Here is a 22,596-nt window from a genome sequence, read left to right on the forward strand (position 1 = left end):
GTAAGGTGGGCATGCTGTGACAATGACGCTGAAAGCCTCGATACGCTGAGTTAGCCAAACCAAAATCACCAGAACAGGGCCTGCCTGCCTGCTTCTGCCCCATGCAGCCCGCGGCGATGCTTTGCTTTTGAGTGCCACTCAGTCCCAATGCCTGTACCACCCAAACGGGGAAAACATAGCCGTGCCTGAGACAGTGGGAGATGCCCTTTTTCAGACACGAGAAGAGATAACTCTTTCTAGGGTCACCTGGGAATCCACAGGATCAGGATGTCTGATCATTGCATCCTGCGGATCCCATGTATTCTGAAGGTGATGGTTTATGTAGACCTCTGAGCTCAGAGTACGTCCTGCGGGCAAAGGAGCGGAGCTCTGACCAGGGCAGTGTCTCCATGTGACGGCTGTCGGTTGCTTCACAAAGTAATAAATACTTTGTGGGCCCAGTCTTTTGGGGCTCGTTCATACAAAATTCTCCTTGAAATCAGGGTCCGAATGAAAAATACAGTGTCCAGCTTGTATATGCATGAAAAATCCAAACAGATCATTATTTCCACTACTTTTTCATTTTCCCAGTAATCAAGCACTGGCTGGTAATAATCCCCAAAGGGCTGATTATACTGGCAAGATAGAGCAGCTCTCTGACCACACCTCTTCCCTGGGAAAATCTCTGCGCCGGGGCAAAAGGCAGCATGTTTGTAGCAGAGCAAAATGGGAATTTCGGCGCAGGGTTGCCTGGAATTGGCGGTTCCCACGTTCCCAGCAGAGCTGAGCTGAAAGCGCGTACCACAGAGGGAGGACTCGTCAGGCGGTCCATAAGACGCTTCCTTTCCAAAATTAAAAAACTCATTCTGATTGCAAGCAAGACTTTTTCAGAATGTGTGCCTCCTCCTTCGCTTCCGAGAACAAGCCAGCAGATGCTTCGGTGTTTTTAAAGCATGGTACTCGCCGCTGCTCATCTGCATGTCTAGTGTAGCAGGAGAAGAGTCCTTCCTCCAGGAATAAGGTGTGTGTAAGGTATTACGTTACAGCGGGTTAAAGCAGCCTCCGCCGCTGCTGTTAAGCTTGACTGGTAGATCATCCAAATATTTGCAGGCGTGATCTTACAAACACAGCGTATTAAAGCTGTGCTGTCTTATCACCATGTAAAAAGGCTGGCTAGAAGCACACTGCCGTGGTGAACCCAGGCACCCTGCTTGCACGGTCGTACCTGGAAAGCTGAGCAAAGTCCAAAATGGGAAAATAAAACGGACACGTTAACTCAGCAAGTTCCGATCACGATCCCCGTATTGGAAATTGCACTCAGACATCCACCTGGCTGTATCACTGGAGAGAGAAGGTCATACCTGGATAGTGGGAAAAGAGGTGGCTGATGTATTCCTAATGGCAGAATTTGAATAGAGCTGCCTTTATTAGCAACTCGCTGTCAGCCAGCAAGAACTGGGCGTGATTCCTCAGCCCAGGCTGGTAGGGAGGACTTGGAGAAACTGTCTCCTTTCTCATGAACGGAGTGGATCCCGTCTGGAAATAGCTGGGACAAAAGAGGTGGAACTGTTTTCACAGCTCAGTGACACTTTTAGTTCAAACACATGAAACCAAACCCCCAAGTACAAGAAGGATGGTAATGTGGTACTTGAACATGATTTTTAAAGACGTTCTTAAAGCTGCAAAGGATATTAACCACCAGGATTGTTTCCCTTAATATATATTAAAAGCCGTTTTATGGGGAAGGCCTTAGGTGTGCTCAGATTTCAAACGCCTGGGATATTTTATTGCTTTACTGATCTAATAAATGCAGGTGTTTCATAGCAAAAGCACACAGGCAATCAGACCATCTGAAGGCAGCAATGAGTTGCACACATTGCTCCGAGGATAAATAAACGGCCACGAGTACGCTGGAGCGATCGAGCCTTTGGCGTTAATTGCAATTAGGTGGCAGTTGGGCTTTAAGGCGTAGCAAGATACTGGTTTTAACGGAGTCACAGAATAGATGGGACGTCATGGACCAGTTTTACCAGTGAGGGACCGGGGCAGGGCGGAGGCGAGGCCACGACGGCGGGTGCTGGGAGCCAGGCAGGTGGCTGTGCCAGGGCCGTGGCCGCGGCCGGCCGGGAGCATGCCATCTCCCTGTCTGTACCAAGATCAAATGGAGCCACTCAATCAGGGATGCCATTATTGCCTCTGCCATGCAATTTCCACTATCAATAATTCACCGCGTGTGCCGCGCAGGCGGAAGGGGGAAGCGGCGGGACAGATTTTTGACCGGGTGGGGGGGGACGGGCACACGGAGGGGCGCCGCCGAGGGGGCGCTTGGCCCGGGACACCGCGGGCACCGCGGGGCCCCCCCGCTCCGCCGGCGGGCGCTACCGCCACGGGGGGCTCCGGCTGCCGCCCCCGGCCCCGCTCCCCGGCCGGGCAGGGCCGCCCCCGGTCCGCGGGGGCTGAGCGCCCGCGCCCGCTGCGCGCCTCCGGCGAGTCACCGGTGTAACGTTACCTGGGGCGCTCATTAATAAGCAATGCCCGTTATTATCTTGATTGCATTCTTAATAGGCAAACTACGGAGAGGTCAGCGCGGGAGCGATATTTAAATGCATCGGGCTTGCTTAATACCCGGCGGAGGTAAACCAATATCCCGCGGCGGCCCGACCCCCCCGCCCCGCTCAGGGCCCGGCCCCTCCGCGCCCTGCCCGCCGCTCGGGGTGCGCCGGGGGAGCGGGGGCCGGGCCGGGCGGGCGGGGCGGGGGCGGTGGCGGGGCCGGGGAGGCGGCGCGGAGGCTTTAAGCGGGGCAGCGCGGGGCGGCGCGGTGCCTGCGGCCGCCGCAGCCGCTGGCCGGAGGCGCCCGTGCGGGGGTCGAAGCCGCTCGGCGGGGAGGCGGCGGGGCCGGGCCGGGAGGCTCCCGTTGGGCGGCGGGGGTGGGGGATCCGGCTCCGCTGCCCTCCCGCCCCTCATAAAGCTTTGATGAGACACTTGAGCCGCTGCCTGTGTTGCCGGGGCGGCGGGAGGCGGCCGGTGGGACTGGGCGCCCGGGAGAGGATGTGACTTGACGGAGGGGACCCGGACAGGCTTTGTGTGGACGACGAGGTACGGGGCGCCCCGCCGGGAAACTTGCAGGGCCGGGGCGACGCGGGGAGCGGGGCGGGGAGGGCCGGGGCGGCCCCGCGCCCCTTTGTTCCCGCACCTGTCGGCGCGGCGGGGCCGGCGTAGGGGCCGGGGGGCGGGGGCGGCAGCAGCGCGCTCCGCCGCCGGCCGGAGGGGCAGCGCGGCGCCGGGCGGCGGCGGGGCAGGGGCGGCGCTCCCCCGACGGCGGCGGCGCGGGGCCGGGCGTGGGGCGCGCTCCGCCCGCGTGGCGGCGCCCTGCGCGGGGCGCGGCGGGCAGCCGTTGGGAGGCGGGCGCCGCCCCCTAGCGGCTGGGCGCGCGGCCGGGCGGCGGCCCCGGCCCCTTCCCTCAGCAGCGGCGGCGGCGGCCCGGGGGCCGGGGCGGGCGGCGGGGCCCGGCCGTGGGGCCGGCGAGAGGGCCGGGGCCGCCCCGGGCGCGGTGCCGGCAGGGCGGGGAGCGCTGCACTTGCCGGAGCTCGGCCGTCGCTGGAATGTGAGGCACGCGGGGCGGCCGCACCGGCGGCGCGGTGCCGCGGGGGCCTCGCCGCCGCGGGGCGGGGGGGGGAGCGGCGGCGGCCCGGTCGGTGCGCGGGCGGGGGGTGCCGCCGCCCTGGCGCGGGGCTGGCGGGCAGGAACCGGCATTAGACGGTAAATGCGGCGGGGCGAAGGTGCGGTCGCTGCGCCGCCGCCTTGCGCGACCGCCCCGGTGGCTCCGCGCCCCCTCCCCGGCGGGGTCAGAAGCGCGGAGCCCCGCGCGTGCCTTGCCGCTTCATTTCTTAAGCGGTGCTGTCGGTGCCTGGGTTTCTACGTTCCGGTTAAAAACACCTACTTTTCCCTTCAGTTTATGGCAGTTTGCTGTTCTGAGGTTATGACTGTTGCCGGATCGATAGTCATTACTTATTTATGTTTCTAGTAACACGGTTCTAATGAATGCAAAGAATCTATCCTGGCGATACGCTTTCCTTAAGCAAGTATTTCTGTCATCTTTAATTCATGGGGCGAGAAGTACGTGAAACGAATTTCCTCGCTGGTCTTCAAAGAGGAGCGGAGAGCCGGGCGAGGAGGTGTCACCTCATCCCGCTCCCCGTGCCAGGGAGCGCCTCGGAGCCACCCGATGGCTTGGCTTTCGCCGGGGTGACAGCCCGACCCCGGGGGTGGCCCGCCCGTAGTCCGGGTATGGATGAACACAGGTGGAGGGGGACACTGTTGGCTCTGTCCGGCCGCGAATCCCGGTGGTTTGGCAGGAGGGGAGGCAGCAGCTGTCGGGGGGACGCTGTGGCCCCTCGCCAGCGGAGCAGCAGGGCGCTGGCTGTGTCAGCACACCCGGGGCGAGGGGAAGGGAGAAGGCGAACCGCGGCGTTCTGGCTGCTCTGGGAGCGCCGTCCCTCACCTGGGTCTCAGGGCGAACCAGCAGCTCCATTTCGACTCGAAAATACGTGAAGGAGCTGGCAGATGTCTTGGCGAGGTACTTAGTGCGACAAGAGACAGGAGCCTTTCTACAGGGCTCTGTAACTCACAACAATTTTCTGCTGTAGTACTACCACTTAATGTTCAGCTTCACTGAACCTCAGCTGGGAAAACCCATTTTTAAGTAGCCTGCCTTCTGTTCACGCCACCAGTGCTCTTTGCTTCCCAGGGCTGCAGGGTAGATCCTGCCTGGCAGTACACGGCTGTGGACTGGGGTAAACCGGGTCAGAAGCATCAAGAATGCTTTATCTGAATATGCCAGATATCGCTGGAGGAGAATGGGAAAGAGCTTTTATCTTGGAGGGGGTAAAGCTAAACTGAAAAAAAGTTTTATTTCAAGCAGCATGCTTTTAAACGTGAAGGCATTATGTTGTAGTGTAGTGCTAGGGGAGTACTACAATATGCTCAGATACTATCAAATGTAGTGCACAGATGCAAAGGATTTTAAAGACTCGTTAAAATGTGAAAGAATATAGTGGAAAATAAGGATCTGCGTGCTTTTGCTTAAAAGCTTTGCATATAGTGGCAGTGCTGAGCTGAAAGCTGCAGAGAGAAGTCCTTGCAGTACTTGTAGCGCTTTCTGCAACTGTTACTCTGGGGAAACCACAAGGATCTGCACCTTCAGCTCAGATAGGAGTACTCTGCCGGGGTGCAGGTATAAAAGGAGGTCACAAGAAACTTGCAAGTAGGAGACCCTCTCCTCCCTTCTGTGGGCAAGCCTGCATGAAGATGAGAAACAACTCGCTCTGCTGAGTGAACTCCTACTAAAAAAAAAAAAACCACCAAACAAAAATCACCACCAGCAACAAAAAGTATTTCCCGTCTCTGCCTTCCTGGTTTGTACAAAAGGCTGAAATCTTGTTCGAAGAATGTGCCCTGTGCCTACACTAGAAACCTCACGTTAAGCATTGTGTGAATTGGTGGAGGCTCCACTAGAAGAGGATATATGCTTTTAATAGGTTAATTGCTAACTTGTCTTGACGTGTTTTCAAGCATGTGTTGTGAGCACTTGGTTCCTCCTAAATAGCTAAAATGCTGCTTAATTAGGAAACTCTCAATCATTTATTAGATCAGTTCATACACTGGCATTCTTAGTAATGCTTAGCTGTGAACACCCTTTAAAAGGAAGCTTTTCAAAGCACTGAGGCTAAGCTATTTCAGTGTATGGCTGAAACGAGGTGGTAACTCCATAACCTACTGTCTTCAGTTCCAGCTAGGAAGGTGCTGTGCGTAACAACTCCCTTTTCCCCAGCAATCCAGCAGGAGGAAGCCGTACAGGTGTGTACAGAGCGAACTGCCTGATGTACGAGCTGGTGTGGGGCTGGTGGGCTGTGCGCACTGTCTGTCAGCTCCCACATCTTACTGTCTTCCTTAGCCATACCCGTTATTCACTCTTATTCTTGACTGTAAGTTCTTTGGGGCAGAGGTAGTCTCGCCTGTCTTCTGTTCCTGGTACGTGACAGGGACTCCTCAGAGCTCTTGAAGTACAAACAATAGCAGATTTTGCTATGCGTCTCTGCCATGGCGTCTTAAACTTACACTTTATCAACTTGAATTCTTATGCTACTTGATTTGGAAACACTAGAATAATAGAAGAATAAAATGCTTTACTTTTGGAGGTAGGGGGGTGTGTGAGTTAGTAGGATAACCGTTATACTGTGGCCTCTGTCCTCTGATACAACCTCACGTTGGCGGGGTTGCTTACAATTCTGGGCTCTGAGCAGCTTGGTGAGGAGCACTGTTTGTGGGAGTTGTGTGTGCAGAACGGGACAGTCACAGGCATAAAGCATAGGGTCAGGTTCATGTTTTCCTCCTCCTCAACATTCAGGACCTAATTGTCAGGCAACTGTAGACTGGTGGAATTCAACTGCTGCACCCAATAGTAACAATCCACATAAAACTGACATAAGTCTGAAATACTGAAGATGCTGTGGACTTGACTGAATAGGCAACAGTCTTACCAAAAAAAAGCCAACCACATTTCAAGCAGAATTTCTACCCTTCGTAAACTGTGAGCAGAGGGAGCTGGCTGGGATGATGCTGATTTGATGTGATTGTAATCCTTTAGTAACACTGATACTAGTGGTAGCAGAACATCCCATTACAGCATAATTTAGGCATTGCAAATGGATACAGCTGTCTATGGATGAGTACCATGGACAACCGGAGGAAGCGAAAGGAAACTTCATTTAGTGAATTTTCATGCCCTGGTGACAGCTGCCATAAGGCTGTAGCAGTTTTATACTCTCCTCGGTAAGACTGTTGTATTTTTCAGAGAAGTCATTTTTTGAAACCAGTTAATTAGGACAGTTATTTCTGGCCGTGGCATTTGTACAGAACAGAAGGCATGATTGTTCTTATGTTTGTTTCTCAGAGTCCTTTGATCGACTAGAAAGAAGCTCTCGATGCTTTACGCTATAAACTACCTCAATACTTTGGCAGTTCATTTCTTTTCTTGTGTACTTGGTTAGGAAAACGCAGAAATTCTTGTGACTCAGCTTCAGACTACTATAAATTCTGAAGAAATGGGGGAGGGGGTCACATTTCAAATTAGAAAAGGCAATTCTAGGAGGATGGGAGGAATACTGGTTGCTAAATTTGAGATGAGCATCTCTTGGCATGTCAAAATCTGAGCAGCTACCGCCACCTAGAGATGCACGAGCCAAACACGCTGCTCTGACTGGCTCTTGCAAAGTGTGGCTGCACAATTAAAACGAGTGAGGTTGCTAATCCAAATCACTCTCACTCTACACCAGCAAATTTAGTGTATGCATGCGGGCTTTTTTAATTTTTTTAACCCTGTGACCAAGGTGGTATTTTTCTTCGTTGTGTGGCATAATTAGGTTAACAAGAAGCACTGCTTTCAGTAAAGCATTTGCTGGCTGGACTTTAGGCTACACCTAAAGAAGTATTTGCAAGTCAAACTTACACTGCCTTGTTACAGCTGTTGGTGAGACTCGATAGCGTGTCCAAAACTTGCACCAAAAAAATGCAGTGTAGAACTAGTCCCTTAAGGATTTGAGTTGGGTTGGCACGTGGGTGTGTTTGTTCCCCATCCCATCATTGAAGCCTACTTGGTAGGTGGTGTCCTTTAGTAGATATTTGGTGGAACGGGGAAAAAAAATAAATCTGACTTCCTTAGTATAACGACTCAGCAGCCTTTAGCATGATTTCACTAGATTCAGGATTTTCCCAATTTAAAAACTTAAACGAAGTGAAACTGGGCATGAGGTATCTGTTGCTACTTCAAGTCTAACAACATGGAATATGCTTTTTATATCTGCCCCTTGGTTCTTAGGACATAGTTTCCTGTTTTGGAGCTCACAGCCTCTGATTTTTGTTTTGTACATCAGTCTTTGGCTATAGCGGGTTCTTCCTCTGCATTTGGGAGAGAAGAGTAAGCACTGTTCCCTATTTAATTTGTGAGGAACTACTTATAAAAAGAAACAATGTGCCTTTTTTACCCACTGAACTGCTAATCTTATCTGCAATCATTTCCGTTTGACTCTTACAGACACACAGTACATTTCAGGGGCTTTTATAATAACTGTTAGCTTATGGCTATCAAATGCCCAGCGGAGTAAGAAACCCCACAGAACTAAACCTCAGCAGGAGCTGATCGCTTCCATCTCGCAGAGCCTTGAAAATGCAAAGCAGTGGTTGATTGCAGGTACTGCATATCTGTCCAGGTGATGGTTTTGATACCTTCTTAAGATACTTGAAATCTGTTAGTGTAAAGTATATCGTGATTAAGTACTTAATGTATAGCTTCTGAGGGAACAGAGTTCTCCCGTGGGGAAACTGAGGAGCTGTGATACCGGCGTATTTGCCATTCAAGTCGGGAGGCAACTGCATACTGTTTATACCGTATCAGGGTGTATGAGAGAGTTGTTGTACCAAAAAATGTTTGAAAACGTGCCCTTGACTCACTTGGATTCCATATCCAACCTCAGTCTTCCCAGTACATGCACTGGGCTGCAGGTAGGCTTGTCATCCTTTGCACGCACATAGCACAGCAGGAGGAGTCCAGGAAAAGATTGAACTAGGCAAAGTCTTGAGCAAAATGCTGTTATTCTCTTTATTAACTCGGCATGCAAAAGACTTGGAGCATGTTGCTGCAGTTAAGGCTGTAACAGTAAGAACAGGACTAGGTTATCTTTTTTTTTTTTCCCCTCCCCCCAGAATTCTGTAATACATACCTTATAAAAGAGAGTGAAGCTTAATCTTGTGCCAATTCTAGCACATGTTGTGCCTGATCTAACATGATCAAAACACTGCTTTCTTTAAATGTAGCAGCTCCTGGAGAAATGCAGTTTTGTCTAGATGAAGGAATTAAAGGTTATGATCTCCGGATTCCTTAGTCCGTTATGCCATTTACTTTCTAAGCTTGATGCAACTTTTAGTAGCCATATGGTTTAGTTTACCCTTCTTTATACTGGCCATAGCGCTCTTGGTGAGTGTTCAGTAATGGATATACCGAGATGAAAAGAAAGGAAAACTAAACTTTATTCAAGGGCCGGATTATTAAGTAAACCAACCTCCCCTCAGTCATAGCTGTCACTGCACCACAGAAGCGTATGGACGCTGTCGGGATGAGCGACAGGACTTGTTTTGCAGTATTTCTAGATAATTGTGCCTGCTGGCTGCCTGCATTAAGACTTGGATCTTCACTTGCTATTTACATTCCTTTTGACTTGATAATCCAGTTTGACTGAGCCGTAAATGCCAAGAGAGAAATACTATTTGATAGAATTTGTACTGAAAGCCAGTGTGAGTCCAAGGAGGAAGCAAAGCCACTAACAAGTTCAAGCTGGCAAGGGTGACTTAACCAGAACCCATGCCAGGAAACTGCGGTGAAGTACGAATTTGCTGCTGAACATCATGACTGCCCTTTATCTTTATAATGGGCTGAACCAAAATGAGAAATAAGCACATCTGAAGTTCTCTGGTTTTGCTCTTCCAGATATAAACATGACAGTTTATGTCAATGTCATGATTTATTCTTTTGTTGTTGGCAGCCTATGTCCTGCAGGCTGGTGAAGAAGGATTGTTTTTATTTAATGGAGGCAAAGAAGGATGTTTCACATCTCATTACAGCAGCAGGGTACTTAATGGTACGATGCTGGCAAGTTGCTGCCAATGAAATGGTGCTGCTTTACCTGTTCTTGCAGAAATACAGAATTTGTGTTATGACTAGCAAAACAATGTCAGAAAATGAGTTTTCCCCTTAAAAGCTAACGATTGACGCCTGGATTTAAAAAAAAGAGCAAAGCTACCTTCCTTGGAAGACTCATTTTAAGTCCTTTTCTCTCTCGGTTTTGCATTAATGATTAATTTCTGCTGCCTCCTCTGCAAAACTTTTCTGCCATTGTAACTGCAAATGTTGTAGGAATGTTAACAATGAACAAGGATGGTGCAAAAGGCTGAGTGAGTCAATTCCACATACCTCTATTAAGAAGAAAAGGCAGAAACAAGATTTATGAGGAAACTACTTTGAGGTCTAAGCCTCCAAAGAAGTCTGCCTCCAAGTCTGAAGCTAGATACAACTTCTTGAATTCCATAGCCCTCAAGCGTGAAGTCATATCACCTGTACTTTATCAGTTTTGTTCAACATATGATTGTATGGTTTTTTTCCTTCCTCCGATTGCTGTAACTGTTATGAAAACGGTAGAATCTTATGCTTGAAAATACTAGAAATTATTTGCCCTGCCTTTAGCTAATAGAAGGTCAAGTATTCAGTGAGAGCTAGAAAACACACCAAACAGCTTCTGTGTCTACTCAAAATTGAACACTTTGGAGCAAACCTTCAGTCACAGAGCACCACCAGACCTGTTGGTATTCAAACTGTACTCGCTAGAAAATGACTGCAGGGGAACTGCCGATATCTTGTGTATCTTGTACTTAGTCACGTGCAGGTATACTTCAAAACACGACCTGTGGTTTTGTCGAGGACAGTCCTGAGCCATTTCTATTTTAACAAATTCTGTGGAGATGCATTGGAAAAAAGAGGACCAAGTTCCAGTCATCTTTTTTTTTTTCCTTTTATTGTTTTGATGGGGATGGTGCTGCTATACTGGCTTCACCCCTGTAAGCACTGAGCATCCGTATTACGAGTGTGCATAGCCTTGCTCTTCTCAGTCTTGCACGAATTAAGCTGACCTTTGGTCCCTTGCAAACTCCCTGGTTTGTGTTTATAGGGCTGGTAAATACCTGCTTGAGCAGTAGTAGTTCTCCATGGGAATGAGTCTCTCCTGAATTTCAAGGCCTATTTGCTGCAGGTAAAAGCAGCCTCTGGATGACATTGTATTACATTTCAAATCCAACTTCATAGAGGTTTTAATGGTGAGGAATGCTTCTGTTTTCCCACTAGTTTTGCTTTTCTTGTTCTTTGTTATGTAATGGTTGAGCCCACAAATGAGAAGCATGAGGCTAAATGCTGAAGAACGAAGGAAGAAACAAAAAGCCATATGGCAATAGCAGGAGGTCCTGCCACCCCACCTTAGGCTCGTGACAACATGCCCTACATTTAACCTACAGTCAGGAACTAATTAACAACACAGATGGAAGTGAGCTAGCATATGTATTCAAAATAATACCCCTCAGGTTTTAATCAGCTGCCCTGCCTCTTCCTAGGTTAGACATCTAAGTTACCGTGGAGGGATTTGCAAAATACGGGAATGATGCCTGTGGTTAAGGCAGCTTTGCACCATGGCTGGAGTGAGGGCTGGGGAGCAGGGGCTTCCCTCGTCTCCTCTGGTCTTGCTGTGCAGTCTGGGGTGGGTTCTATAAACACCTTTATGGGCCTCCGCCTCCCCAGAAGGAAAATAGGATTTCTGGTGTTTTTCCTCGTCACCGAAGTTATGCTGAGATTCAGTGTTTGCAAAGCACGTTGGAAGCTTTGATAGCGTCTTCTCTCCGAGAAATGTCATACGAGTGGAGAGTTGCAGCACCATAAGCACTGGGTCTCTCCGCTCTTGCAACTTCTAAGTGTGGTTTTCCTGGCTAGAACTACTAATTATCTCTGATCAAACAGCTCTGCTTTTGATTTTGAATAGGATGGTGACTTCCAGATACTCGATTTTGTTGTGCAGAGGTTTGGGAGAGGGAGAACACTCAGCCGTTTTCAACAGGCTAATTGGGTAATTTAACGTTTCTCCTTTTAACTTTCTCTTTCCTCCCCCCACCCCAGCTATTTGAAGAGAAGCTCTCCTTCCCCGCAGGGCTTACGTGAAGCCACAGGTATTGAAGTTTTCCTGGAGAAGAGTTTATTTAATGGCTGAAATCCCATATACAAACCTACCCTTTGGAGCTTAAGGGCTCTGACGGCGAGACCGGGATGCTGGCAGTGAAGCCGCTTCTCCGGCGGGTTGGCGTGCGTGGGAAACAGGACACCCAAGCGCCAGCGAGGAGTGAGGTGGTGTTGGGCTGCATTGTGCATACTTCTCTTTATAGGCATGTCTGGGCTATTTATGTGCTTTATCAGTGGGGGAAGGGAGAAGCTAGCCTGCACACCTAGAAAGCTTTTTTTTTTCCTTCCTCTTTAAAGTGTAATTATTACCAAATATGCATGTATCCCTCAGGAATCCAGAGCGCGAGGAAGCTGTTTTGCTGAAACCTGTCACATTTTGTTGGGATGTGGCTATTAGCTATAGTTTAGGTGTTGGCCCCGTCTAATTTTATGACAGCATAAATACTGGGCCACCTTTACAGCTGGTATAAATCTATGAACGAAGCACTATGGATTTACACCAGGCAGTGTCTGTCTCCACCAGAATTAGGTCTGCAGGAACATATTGTTTCAATGAACCTCAACATTTTTTTGTGGAAATAATTTCCCGTGATGACATAATGTATAGTTACATCTGGTGGCAAGTACAGAGAGTCATGAACCAGGTAAACTTCATGTTTAATTGAGGAGGGGGAGGACCCCATGTCTGTGTAATTTGCAGGAACCGCAGTGTAATGCTCTTCTGTGAGAGCAATTGCGCCTCTATGCAACTGGGAGAAGGCAGGAACCTGATAATTTTTTTTTTTTCCCGCAAAGGTGCGGGTTTTTCTCTTTCTTTATGATCCATTAAATGTTTTTTACCTTGAGCAGTGCAATTAATGAAGCTTGTTTTCAGACACTTGCGTCTTTGCCAGAGGTACCTGCTCACCCCTTCTAGTAATTCCAACCCCTTTTCCTTGGTGGAGCTTGTGAAAGGGAAGCAACAGTACACAGTGTTGTAATTCTGCACATGGGTAAGCCTACGCATCGGAGTTTGCCTCGCTAAGGATGGAGCTGCAGGGAGCTGCTTTGGGTGGGTCTTAGCTACTTGTGTGCCAGTTACAACACGTGATGGTGGAAATAGTGTTGTCTGTGAAACTTGTATCCCTCTATTGAACCCGGTTGAAGTTGGCCCCCAAATTATAAAGCTAGATTAGGGATAGAGAACCAGGCATAGCAATTTCAAAAGTCTTGTTTCAACAGGAAACCACTTAAAAGGTGGGGGAAAAAAAAGCTGGAAGCTATAATGCTTTGAAACCTGTGGTGTGCTGCATTGTCATAGTAAAGTAACAGTGGTGAAAGTGCACTTCTTACCAACGTGTTTTCAATGCAGTTGTGTTAACATAATATCCCAACGGAGTTATCTCCAAAGATAAAGCCATTGTTGCAGCAGGACACATGCAGTGCTGGCTGCCCACTGAGGTGGGTTAGATTCCTAATGAGTATATCAGTGTTCAATACAAATTCCTCATTATTCCATTACTGTAGATTGAGGTGGCTTTGCAAACTTAGATTTCTGCTCCTGGTCTGGTGGTTCCCATGTAACTTTGGACTTGAATGCTCCCAGAAGCTGCTCTGGTACCTCGGTGTAAGCTCTCATCCCTTGCCCTGTCTACGGAAAGTATTTCCATGGAGATGCTGGGCTAACAACTGGACTGAGCATGTGTTGAAAGAAACCTGCACGCGAGGGCAGGCAGCCAAAAGATGACTGATAACACCACTGGCAAATGCAGGCATATTGTTAATACCTGTCAGGGCTCTGACAACAGGCATTTCCAGTTCATGGTTCACGCACATCACAACACACTGATCTGCTTCATTTCAAGGGCTGGCTATGGCTAAAAGGAAGGCATTCTTACAGCAATGCCACACACAGTCAGGGTCTCAGCCAAGGTAAGCGTCTTGCAACAAGGAGATATAGCCCTTCCTCTCCTCCCTTACCCTAGGGAAAGCGCTGCCTGCCCAAACCATTGTAACTGCTCCATCTGATGCTTGTGCTTTTTAACCATTGATTCGCCTTGGCTAAGCTTCACTTAGGTTCCTGTTGAGTGCATAATGTTCTATAGGTCCTAGGAAGCTTGCCACTTGCAGCAGAAGCGATGGGTGCGTGGGATGTTTTACATGCTGTTCAATAGTTTATAGGCACTTGTAAGATCCAAGCTCAACTGATACAGCAGCTTCTGGGTTGTTCCCGGGCTGCTGGACACATGTCACAGTACAAAGGATCCAACTCACGCTAGTTTGCATGCAACGTGCTCCATTCTGTTCCTCCTCTTGGGTGCCAATTATCCTTGCCTTCAGCGGGAGCTTCGTGTGTGTACTTGGCAGAGTAGCTCGGTCCTGTGACGATTCAGCACAGCATTTCATACCAAAGAGCCAGAGTGAAATGGAGCACAAACCGCAGATGCTGCTCAAAGGTCTGAGGTCCTGCCCTAACGTTCTTCCATGCACGGGTTGAATCAGCGTTACATAAAGCTCTAGTGGCTATCGGAGCAAATGATTTCGGAGAACTGTAATTATCTTCTCCCATGGAGGAACCAGAGAGTATATTGACACAAAGTAATTATTTCATGGAATGGTTTTGTGGTTGTTTTTGTGGTGTTGTGGTGGGTATTATGTAGCCTATTCTATAGGTGAACCTTGCTTTCTCAGAGATTGCATAATGTTACTTCTGAATGACCACGGTAATGGCATAAGTGTATCTTGATGTATACTCGAGAAAGACTAATGCAGCTCTCTAAGCCTGGAGTCAGTTTTGAAATTGGGATTTGCTAATGCTTAGGTTTTAGGCTTGGATGTCATGTTCCTGCTGTATAGAATTTCTGGCATGGCAATGGGAGTGTGGTGTGTTACCCTACTCACGATACTCCCGATGAGCAAAAAATAAACCTCCTGGTAGTGCTTTTATTGGGGGAGGACTTTCACTGCATACCTTGGTATTCCAATGGGAAATTTAGGCAACAAATGTTGTGGTAGAGCATGTTGTGTTTGATAGGTAGAGCGGCATGCATGCAGATCCCCTTTCGGAGCCGGGTTGGTTTGCAAACCCGGTGTGGTGTGAGTGCCCCGTGTGCAGGATGCTGGACAAACAGCTGGAAGGGCAGCATGTGTGGCACCGGCTCAACAATCGGTTCCCATTGTCGAAGGATAAAAATAGTGCACATCTGTTCTCTTCCGTGGCCGTTGTCTCCCTGAAAGCTCCGATAGCATCTGTGAGTCTGGCCTCCTATTCCTTCACCGGCGCCTACTGCCAAAACTCACCCTGCCTGTTTCCTGGTATGGGCAGAATGGGTCTGAGATCCATCCGACAGAAATCCTGCTGGGAACTCCTTGTAGTCCTGCACTTGGCCAATTTAAGTATAAGCATGCTTGTAATGAGGAGACTGTCTGGTCTGCACCCGTTAGAGCAGCTGAGTTCACTCTCTCCCTTGGAGCTTTGAAGCAAGTGTGCCCTTTGCATGGCTGTCAGAGCGTCCAGAGGTATGACGGAAGCTTGTAGGAAACTCTGATACACAACTCTGTGAAAGATCAGGGGTGTAATGTCATGGCATTATTAGTTTGCCATTATTTTCTCTGGGTTCTTTCCCACCTCTGGTTGACAGGCCCAGCTGTGATTTGTGTATCACAAAATTTGGGGGAAGAGTCTGATAAAACCTCAGAACCCCAGAACCCCCCAGCAGTGCTTTAAACAGATGCATACTTCTCCCTCGCCAGTGTCGGCATTGCTGGAGTTTCTTTGCTCTCAGAAGCTGTACCATGGGCAATATTTAGCAACATAAGATGAAAGCAAATTTCTCCTGTTAAAAGTTGTCATTCACAAATTACTTGTAAAATTGCTTGCTGTTTATCTTAGTTTTCAGAATGGTTCTTAGTCTCTGCCATCTCTGGCATTGTGGCTAAGTAGACTTTACCACCTTCGGGAAAACCAACATGAGAATAAAAATAAAATGGTTTTCTTCTTCCTGATGTGAAGCACCAACTTACAAGCATACAAATTGGATGTGGGTGTGCATGTGTATGAACTGGGGGGGAAGGTGCTTTATTTTCAGTAATAAAAAGTAATTATATAGTCAGCTGCCTAAATAGCCGCAAGGATAACCAGAGTGTGTCAGACATCCAGTTATGCATGTGTTAAAGGTTAATACTATTTGTTCTCAGTACACTTAGTCTTTGCAGATCATGTGCTGACATGCATCCCGTTTTGGTATCTGTTCACGGACTCTGGTAATGATGCGTAGAGCAGGAACTCATGCCTGTGCCATTCGGTTGTATTTAGTAAATTGAACTTTTGTATAAAGGTCTTAGAAAATGGCAAGGCAGAAAATGAATGTCGCCTTGCTGCTAATTTTATCTTCCACCACACACTCCTTTCTGGAGATTAAAAGCATTATGAATCTATTCACTACTGAAAGTTATTTCATGGCACATACCAGGATGCAGAACAGCAAGTACGTGCTCACAGCTGTTCTTCGGGTCTCTCTGCTGGAAATACAACCTGTTAAGCTGCCAGATTTCTGCTTAAAATAACAAAAAACAACGGAATAAAACAATTAACCGGTGAATCCTCATTAAATACAAATACTGAAATAAATAGTACAGCTAGGTAATTGACTGCATATGTAAACTAGCTGTAGATAATTGACATGACCTTCATTTAATGAGCCTCCTTCCCATTAGTGGAGACGAGTGCCACAATTATGTGCCCTTATTCTAGCTGTAGCTGTGTGGACTTTGTTGAAGTACAAACTAGGTCACGTCTTCCTGAGATCTGGTCCATGGTGGGTGACCTCTTTTCATTGCTTCAGCTTTGCTATGCTGCATGAGAGAAGGAGGGATGCTCTTGCAGCCATGAGAATGGATGGCGTTCAGGAAGCTGGTCTCTGGTGTGATTTCCGACAGAGACGTCTTGTGTGACCTGAGGGAGCAGCTGAAGGCTGGGTCTTATATGAGGAGGCTAGCATATATCTGTCTTAGACAAATTAGCGGGTGTATACAGCAATCTGTGGAACAGCAACTGAACCAAGATTGTCTCTCCTGGAGAAGTCTTTGATCTTTTATGTCCAGTGACGTAGCCGAACGGGAGGAATGCAGAAGAGCTGCAGCCTTTTCAGATGTTGTTCCTAGAAGGTGGGCAGTAGAGACCTGAACCTGTTACAGCTGTGGAGGGAGGCGATGAATGCACGATAAGATTACAGATTGCGACTGTATCATCAGTGATTCTATTTAGTGTTTTCCTAGCTTTATGTCTGACTGAAAGTGGCTACGGCTACTCTGGTTTGTCTGGCATTCAGCTGTATTGATGTCCTGGGAACATGCAGTATCACCCAGGTTGCCCCACTGTAGAAATGCTCAGCGCTGGTGAGCCCCTGTGGGAGATAGTTGCTCGGTCTACCAGGACAGCATCAGGCATGGGTGTACGTAGAAATGATGGGGCATCTCTGTGCAAGGCCTCGTAGCGGTGGATGTGCCTGGCATGGAAAGGGGAAATAGCTTGTTCAGTAGTGGCATGCCGGGAAAACAGGAAAATACAGAGTTTGCCCATGTTCCCACCCCAGTTCTGCTTTCACGTGGGGTGACACAGTGACTGCCCTGTAATTGGAAGGCTGTACGTAATCTCTTTGGGATTTACAAGGCACTTGGTATACCAGGACCGGCGGTACCTTTAATGGTTGCAATGTAACAAATGTTTGATAGCTGGGGAGCAGAGGGCAAGGACTGGAAGCAGCCATCCAAAGTGTTTCAAATGACCTTTTTGGTACTATGTTGGGACATTAGTCCTGCCTCACTAAGTAAGAGATGAACTGTGCATTCATGAGTCAGTTAAACAGCAGCTTCTACCTGCGAAGGGAGATGTAAATCTTACTCTGCTATAGCCTGTTAAACAAGTAGATTTGGGGCAGCAGCTACTACAAATTGCTGTGGCCTCTAAAATGAAGAGTTTTCCTAGGTATTAAAATATCACTCCTTTGTATTAAATCACTTGGTATAGTTTTGCTGCCAAAGACAAGGACTGTCTATATTGCTCAAATCACTGTCAAACTGGAAGGATCTTTTCGCACCCTGTTCGCACAGTTTGGCTTAGTCTGGGACTCATTTACAAAGAAGTAGATGTCTGATCTGTGTTTGCTTGCTAGCAATATTCCATGTGTCTGCACTGTTGAAGCTTACTTTGATGTACTCTTCTACTCTTAGAAATGGGAGGAAGGGGGGTGGCTTTCAGGGGACACACTTTCTTGTGTGTTATCAGTACGTTGTGTGGATAATGGCTGTCTTGAAGTCTTTTGTGTTCAGAGCATAGTTGTACACTGTTTCTTGCTACCCCAGATAACAGTGGCAGTTGTATGTCATCGGATGGGATATAAATTGATCAAGCTCGACAGCAGTTTCCTTGCTAAATGGAAGGCAAAACTGATTAAGGATGGATTAATTTAACGTGAGATATGAAGGACTCTTAGGTCTGGTGACCAACCCGCCATTGGCGGAGGGTGCTGAGGGTTTATTGAAGTCAGTTGGCGAGGTTTGTCTGCACCTCTGCCTTCTGTCGTCCCTTGCAAGAAACATGTCCCTGCAAATGAAGCTGCACAGCCGCTGTTGATTTGTTTCACATCCCTCCAAGTGCCTTGCTACTGTGAGAGGTAAACAGCCCAACGAGAACAGCGAAGGATGTGGCTTGGTCCAGTAATCCTTCTGTCCTTTGTTCACCTGCCTAGCTTGAAAAGCAAATGTTCAGCCTCCAACTGGTGTACTTAGGTGATGGGTGTGAGCTTCTCTGTTTTGTGCCTGTCTTAGTGCCTCTTTGTGTCATGTCCTCTCTCCTTTGCGCTGGAAGGCCCTTTGGGGCACTGCGTGCTCAGACAGACTCTGTTCTCCAGAGTAAAGATATTGGCTGGGACCTCTGGGCACTACTCTAATAAAAATAACAGGAACTTGAGGAGGAGCCAGATCTGTGTTCTGTTCACTGCTCTGGTGGTCACAAAGTGTGATGTGGGTGCTGGGCTTGGGGTTTTTTTCCTTTTATGTTTTATATAAAACAACTCTCAGAAGAGGGAGCGTATGAATACTATTATTTTTGTTGCCTGTTCCACTGGCTCTGCATTTGTATTCTAGCCCAGCTGCCCCTTCTCCCTCTTGCCTTGTCTCGCTGTGTTTGATAAAGGAAGACTGATAACCTCCTTCCTTGTGTTGTCAGTCATCTCTCTCGTGTCTCTCTTCCTCCCCTTTGAGGAAGAAATCTGATATTACTCCCCGTAGAATGTTTTAAAAATCATAGGATGAAAAAAATCTGCAAAATATTAATGTTCTGCATGGTTAGAGCAAACACCATGTTCCTGTGAGTCACGGATGTCAGTTTTGTTTAATCTTAATAAATCTATGCCACAATAACACTTTTAAACAGGAAGAGAGATGGAGGCATGAAGGAAGAGTTGTGCTGGGGTAGAGAGGTTTCTTGGCCAAAATCTTGTTTAGTGGGGGGCTGGGGATGAGGGGGGCATGGACACAAACCCAGACACTTCCCACCCCCATGCTCCATTAGGTAAACTTTGAGACCTGCCATTTGGGCACTGCTTTTCCAGTACATATTTCATTTTTTTGGTATGTTTTATGATAGATTGTGTTTCCATGTTCAAGTCTTAAGAGTACTAGTTTCCCACAGCATATTTGCAGGAGATGAAGTAAGGCTTTTTACATAGCACCCTGTTGGCAAACAGAAATAGCATTTACTCCTGTGAGCGCTGCCAAGTATGAGGTACTTCCGAATGAACTTCAAAAGCTCTGAAACAAGTATTAGCTGCTGCTTCAAAAATGTGAACAATGCCATTGCTTTCTAGCAAGCAGAACTGGTGAGAGCGGGGATCGGAAGGAGGAAAAATAACAACTGGATGTGATGGATGTTGTAGTAGCACTTGGGATCAGACAGAAAGTATAGCTCTCTGTCACTGTGGGATTTGGGGGGCTCTTGTAGTAGTACCTAAAGCGCATACTTTGCGCTTGAGGAGGAACCAGTTTACTAGCTTGAGGAATGTATAATCAATGGAGACTTAGCAAAGTGCTTGGGAAAGTTCAAGCTGTTGGGAGGGCTGATGGAGTGACTTGTGCTGCTCCCGATCTGGTGAGGAGTTTTCTTACCAGCACTCCTTCCTGGTGCTACCCCTCCACGCTCGCTAGGGATGGAGCCCAGCGCACACAGGAGCCTCCAAGCGTGGCCCATAACGTGCACCAGAACTTGGAGCAGAACGTGAGGGAAATGGGCAAACTGCTGAGTTTTGGTACAGCAGTGGGGCTGGCTGTGCTGCTGGTGCTTGTGCTGGGCTCTGGGCTTTAACTGGGGTTAAATAGATGCTTTGGCTTGAGAGCGGGCGGCGTGGGGCTCTGGGCAAGCATGGTACAGGGGTTCTGGTATGTCATCTCAGTACAGCTCTTAGCAGCTCTGTATTCCAGCAGGTCCCTTCCACGGCATTCACATGATGCAAGCAATCTGTCCAGCTCAAATTTATTATACTGTCCTGAGCAGTTTCCTTGTTCTATATTTATGCATACGCACCTTCTACTTTTAGATGAGGAATTGACCTGCTGAGACCCCAGAGTTGTATGGGCCCTTCCTATGTTTGGAAGGTTGCTTTCAAAATACAAATGCAATTTATCCTGGTGCTGTTCAGTTTTTTGTGGGTAGAACGATGGGGTATTTTTGGCATAGGGAGATCTTAAAAACCAAATGTTTGCATTTGCACTTGAAACTTGCGAAGCTGCCTTTTATTGTTGAAATGTTGCATTGCTAAATAGCAGTTCTGCCTTCGCTGTTACGGGAAATAGGTGTAATCAGTCAATGAGTAAGGAACCCGCATAGTAGCTAATATAATACTTACTACAGAAAGACTTCGGCATGTAAGAGCTCTGACTTGCTGGTATCAATATTGCCTAAGCTTTGGCATATGCTTTATCTGAAACTCTAAATCAAAGAACACCCTTGTACAAGAGTGTGCTTTATCAGCAGTAACAAGTTGCGGCTGCATGCAGCACACCTCTGTGGAGAATGTGTAATGTCTTATGACAGCTCAGGTGAATTTTTGTTACTTGATCCCTTGTTAAGTTAGTTAACTTTCCCCCCCCCCCCCCTTGTTCTTGTCCTTAACAGTTCCACCAAGTGAGAAGAGTGATGACCATCCTTTTCCTTACTATGGTTATCTCATACTTCGGTTGCATGAAAGCTGCCCCGATGAAAGAAGCTAGTGTAAGAGGACAAGGCAGCTTGGCTTACCCAGGTCTTCGGACCCATGGGACTCTTGAGAGCCTAAACGGGCCCAGTGCTGGTTCAAGAGGACTGACATCGCTGGCGGACACTTTTGAACATGTCATAGAGGAGCTTCTAGATGAGGACCAGGACATCCAGCCCAGTGAGGAAAACAAGGATGCAGACTTGTACACATCCCGAGTCATGCTAAGCAGTCAAGTGCCTTTGGAACCCCCACTGCTCTTTCTGCTCGAGGAGTACAAAAACTACTTGGATGCTGCAAACATGTCCATGAGGGTCCGGCGCCACTCTGACCCAGCTCGCCGTGGGGAACTGAGCGTCTGTGACAGCACGAGCGAGTGGGTGACGGCAGCAGAGAAAAAGACTGCAGTGGACATGTCAGGGGCGACTGTCACAGTCCTGGAAAAAGTCCCGGTACCCAAAGGCCAATTGAAGCAATACTTCTATGAGACCAAATGCAACCCCAAGGGGTACACGAAGGAGGGATGCAGGGGCATAGACAAGAGGCACTGGAACTCCCAGTGCCGAACTACCCAGTCTTACGTGAGAGCTCTCACCATGGATAATAAAAAGAGAGTTGGCTGGCGCTTTATAAGGATAGACACTTCCTGTGTATGTACATTAACCATTAAAAGGGGAAGATAGTGGATTTGTGTTGTATAGATTATATTGAGACAAAATTATCTATTTGTATATATACATAACAGGGTAAATTATTCGGTAAAAATAATTTTATGGACTGCATGTATAACTGAAGTTTATACAGTACAGTGGTTCCACAATCTATTTATTGAACATATCCATGACCTGAAGGGGAACAAAAGTCATTTGCGCACAAGGTTAAAAAAAAAAACCAAAAAAAACCAAAAAAAAAAACCCAAAAAAAAACCCAAACAAAAAAAAACCCAAGCAAACAAAAACGTCTGCATTACATTCCTCGATAACATTGTGGTTTGTCGCCGTTGCCAAGATCTGAAAATATAAAAAGTTAAAAAAAAAAATCAAATTGCATGCTGCTTCAATTGTGAATTGATGATAAACTGTCCTCTTTCAGAAAAATAAATTGAACCAAAACATTCCGTTTACATTTTAGACAGTAAGTATCTTTATTCCTGTTAGTATTATATCTGTTTACTGCTTTTAACTTCTGATAGCGTTGGAATTAAAACAATGTCAAGGTGCTGTTGTCATAGTTTTACTGTTTTTCTTTTAATTTTGAAGTCCCATCAGATTGAAAAAGAAAAAAAAAATCATTACCTTATTCTGGATTAAAAACAAATTTGGTTTTTTTTGTATGTTGTGAAGGTGTTTGCAATAGCAATCCAACTACTGACAAAAAATAATAATAAAAAAAAAAGAGGCAACTGAAAAAGAATGGTGATGTTCCACTTCACATTGTTGAGCTTCAGGCTTAAAGACAGCACTTATGTAACTGTATGGCAACGTGCTTTTTTTGGGTTATTTTCTTTTTTTTTTTAATTGTTATTGTTCTGGGGGTTTTTGTTTTTCTTTTTTAATTTG

General features: G+C 47.4%; 1 protein-coding gene across 4 annotated transcripts in view; it reads left to right on the forward strand.

The window, feature by feature from the left end:
* BDNF (brain derived neurotrophic factor) overlaps positions 1-21,940 on the forward strand; it is a 39,221-nt gene extending 17,281 nt beyond the window's left edge. For 2 of the 4 annotated variants that reach the window (XM_037403339.1, XM_037403341.1), the window contains exon 2: positions 20,959-21,940. In XM_037403339.1, coding sequence (XP_037259236.1) covers positions 20,959-21,720 — 762 coding nt within the window. In that variant the 3' untranslated portion in view covers positions 21,721-21,940. Of the gene's footprint in view, positions 1-2,795; positions 3,077-3,479; positions 3,585-20,958 lie in introns of those variants that run through there. The other 2 variants (XM_037403340.1, XM_037403342.1) reach the window with 2 other exon arrangements.
* The last annotated feature ends 656 nt before the right edge of the window (positions 21,941-22,596 follow it).

The sequence above is a fragment of the Falco rusticolus genome, chromosome 10, assembly GCF_015220075.1.
Source record: "Falco rusticolus isolate bFalRus1 chromosome 10, bFalRus1.pri, whole genome shotgun sequence".
NCBI lineage: Eukaryota > Metazoa > Chordata > Aves > Falconiformes > Falconidae > Falco > Falco rusticolus.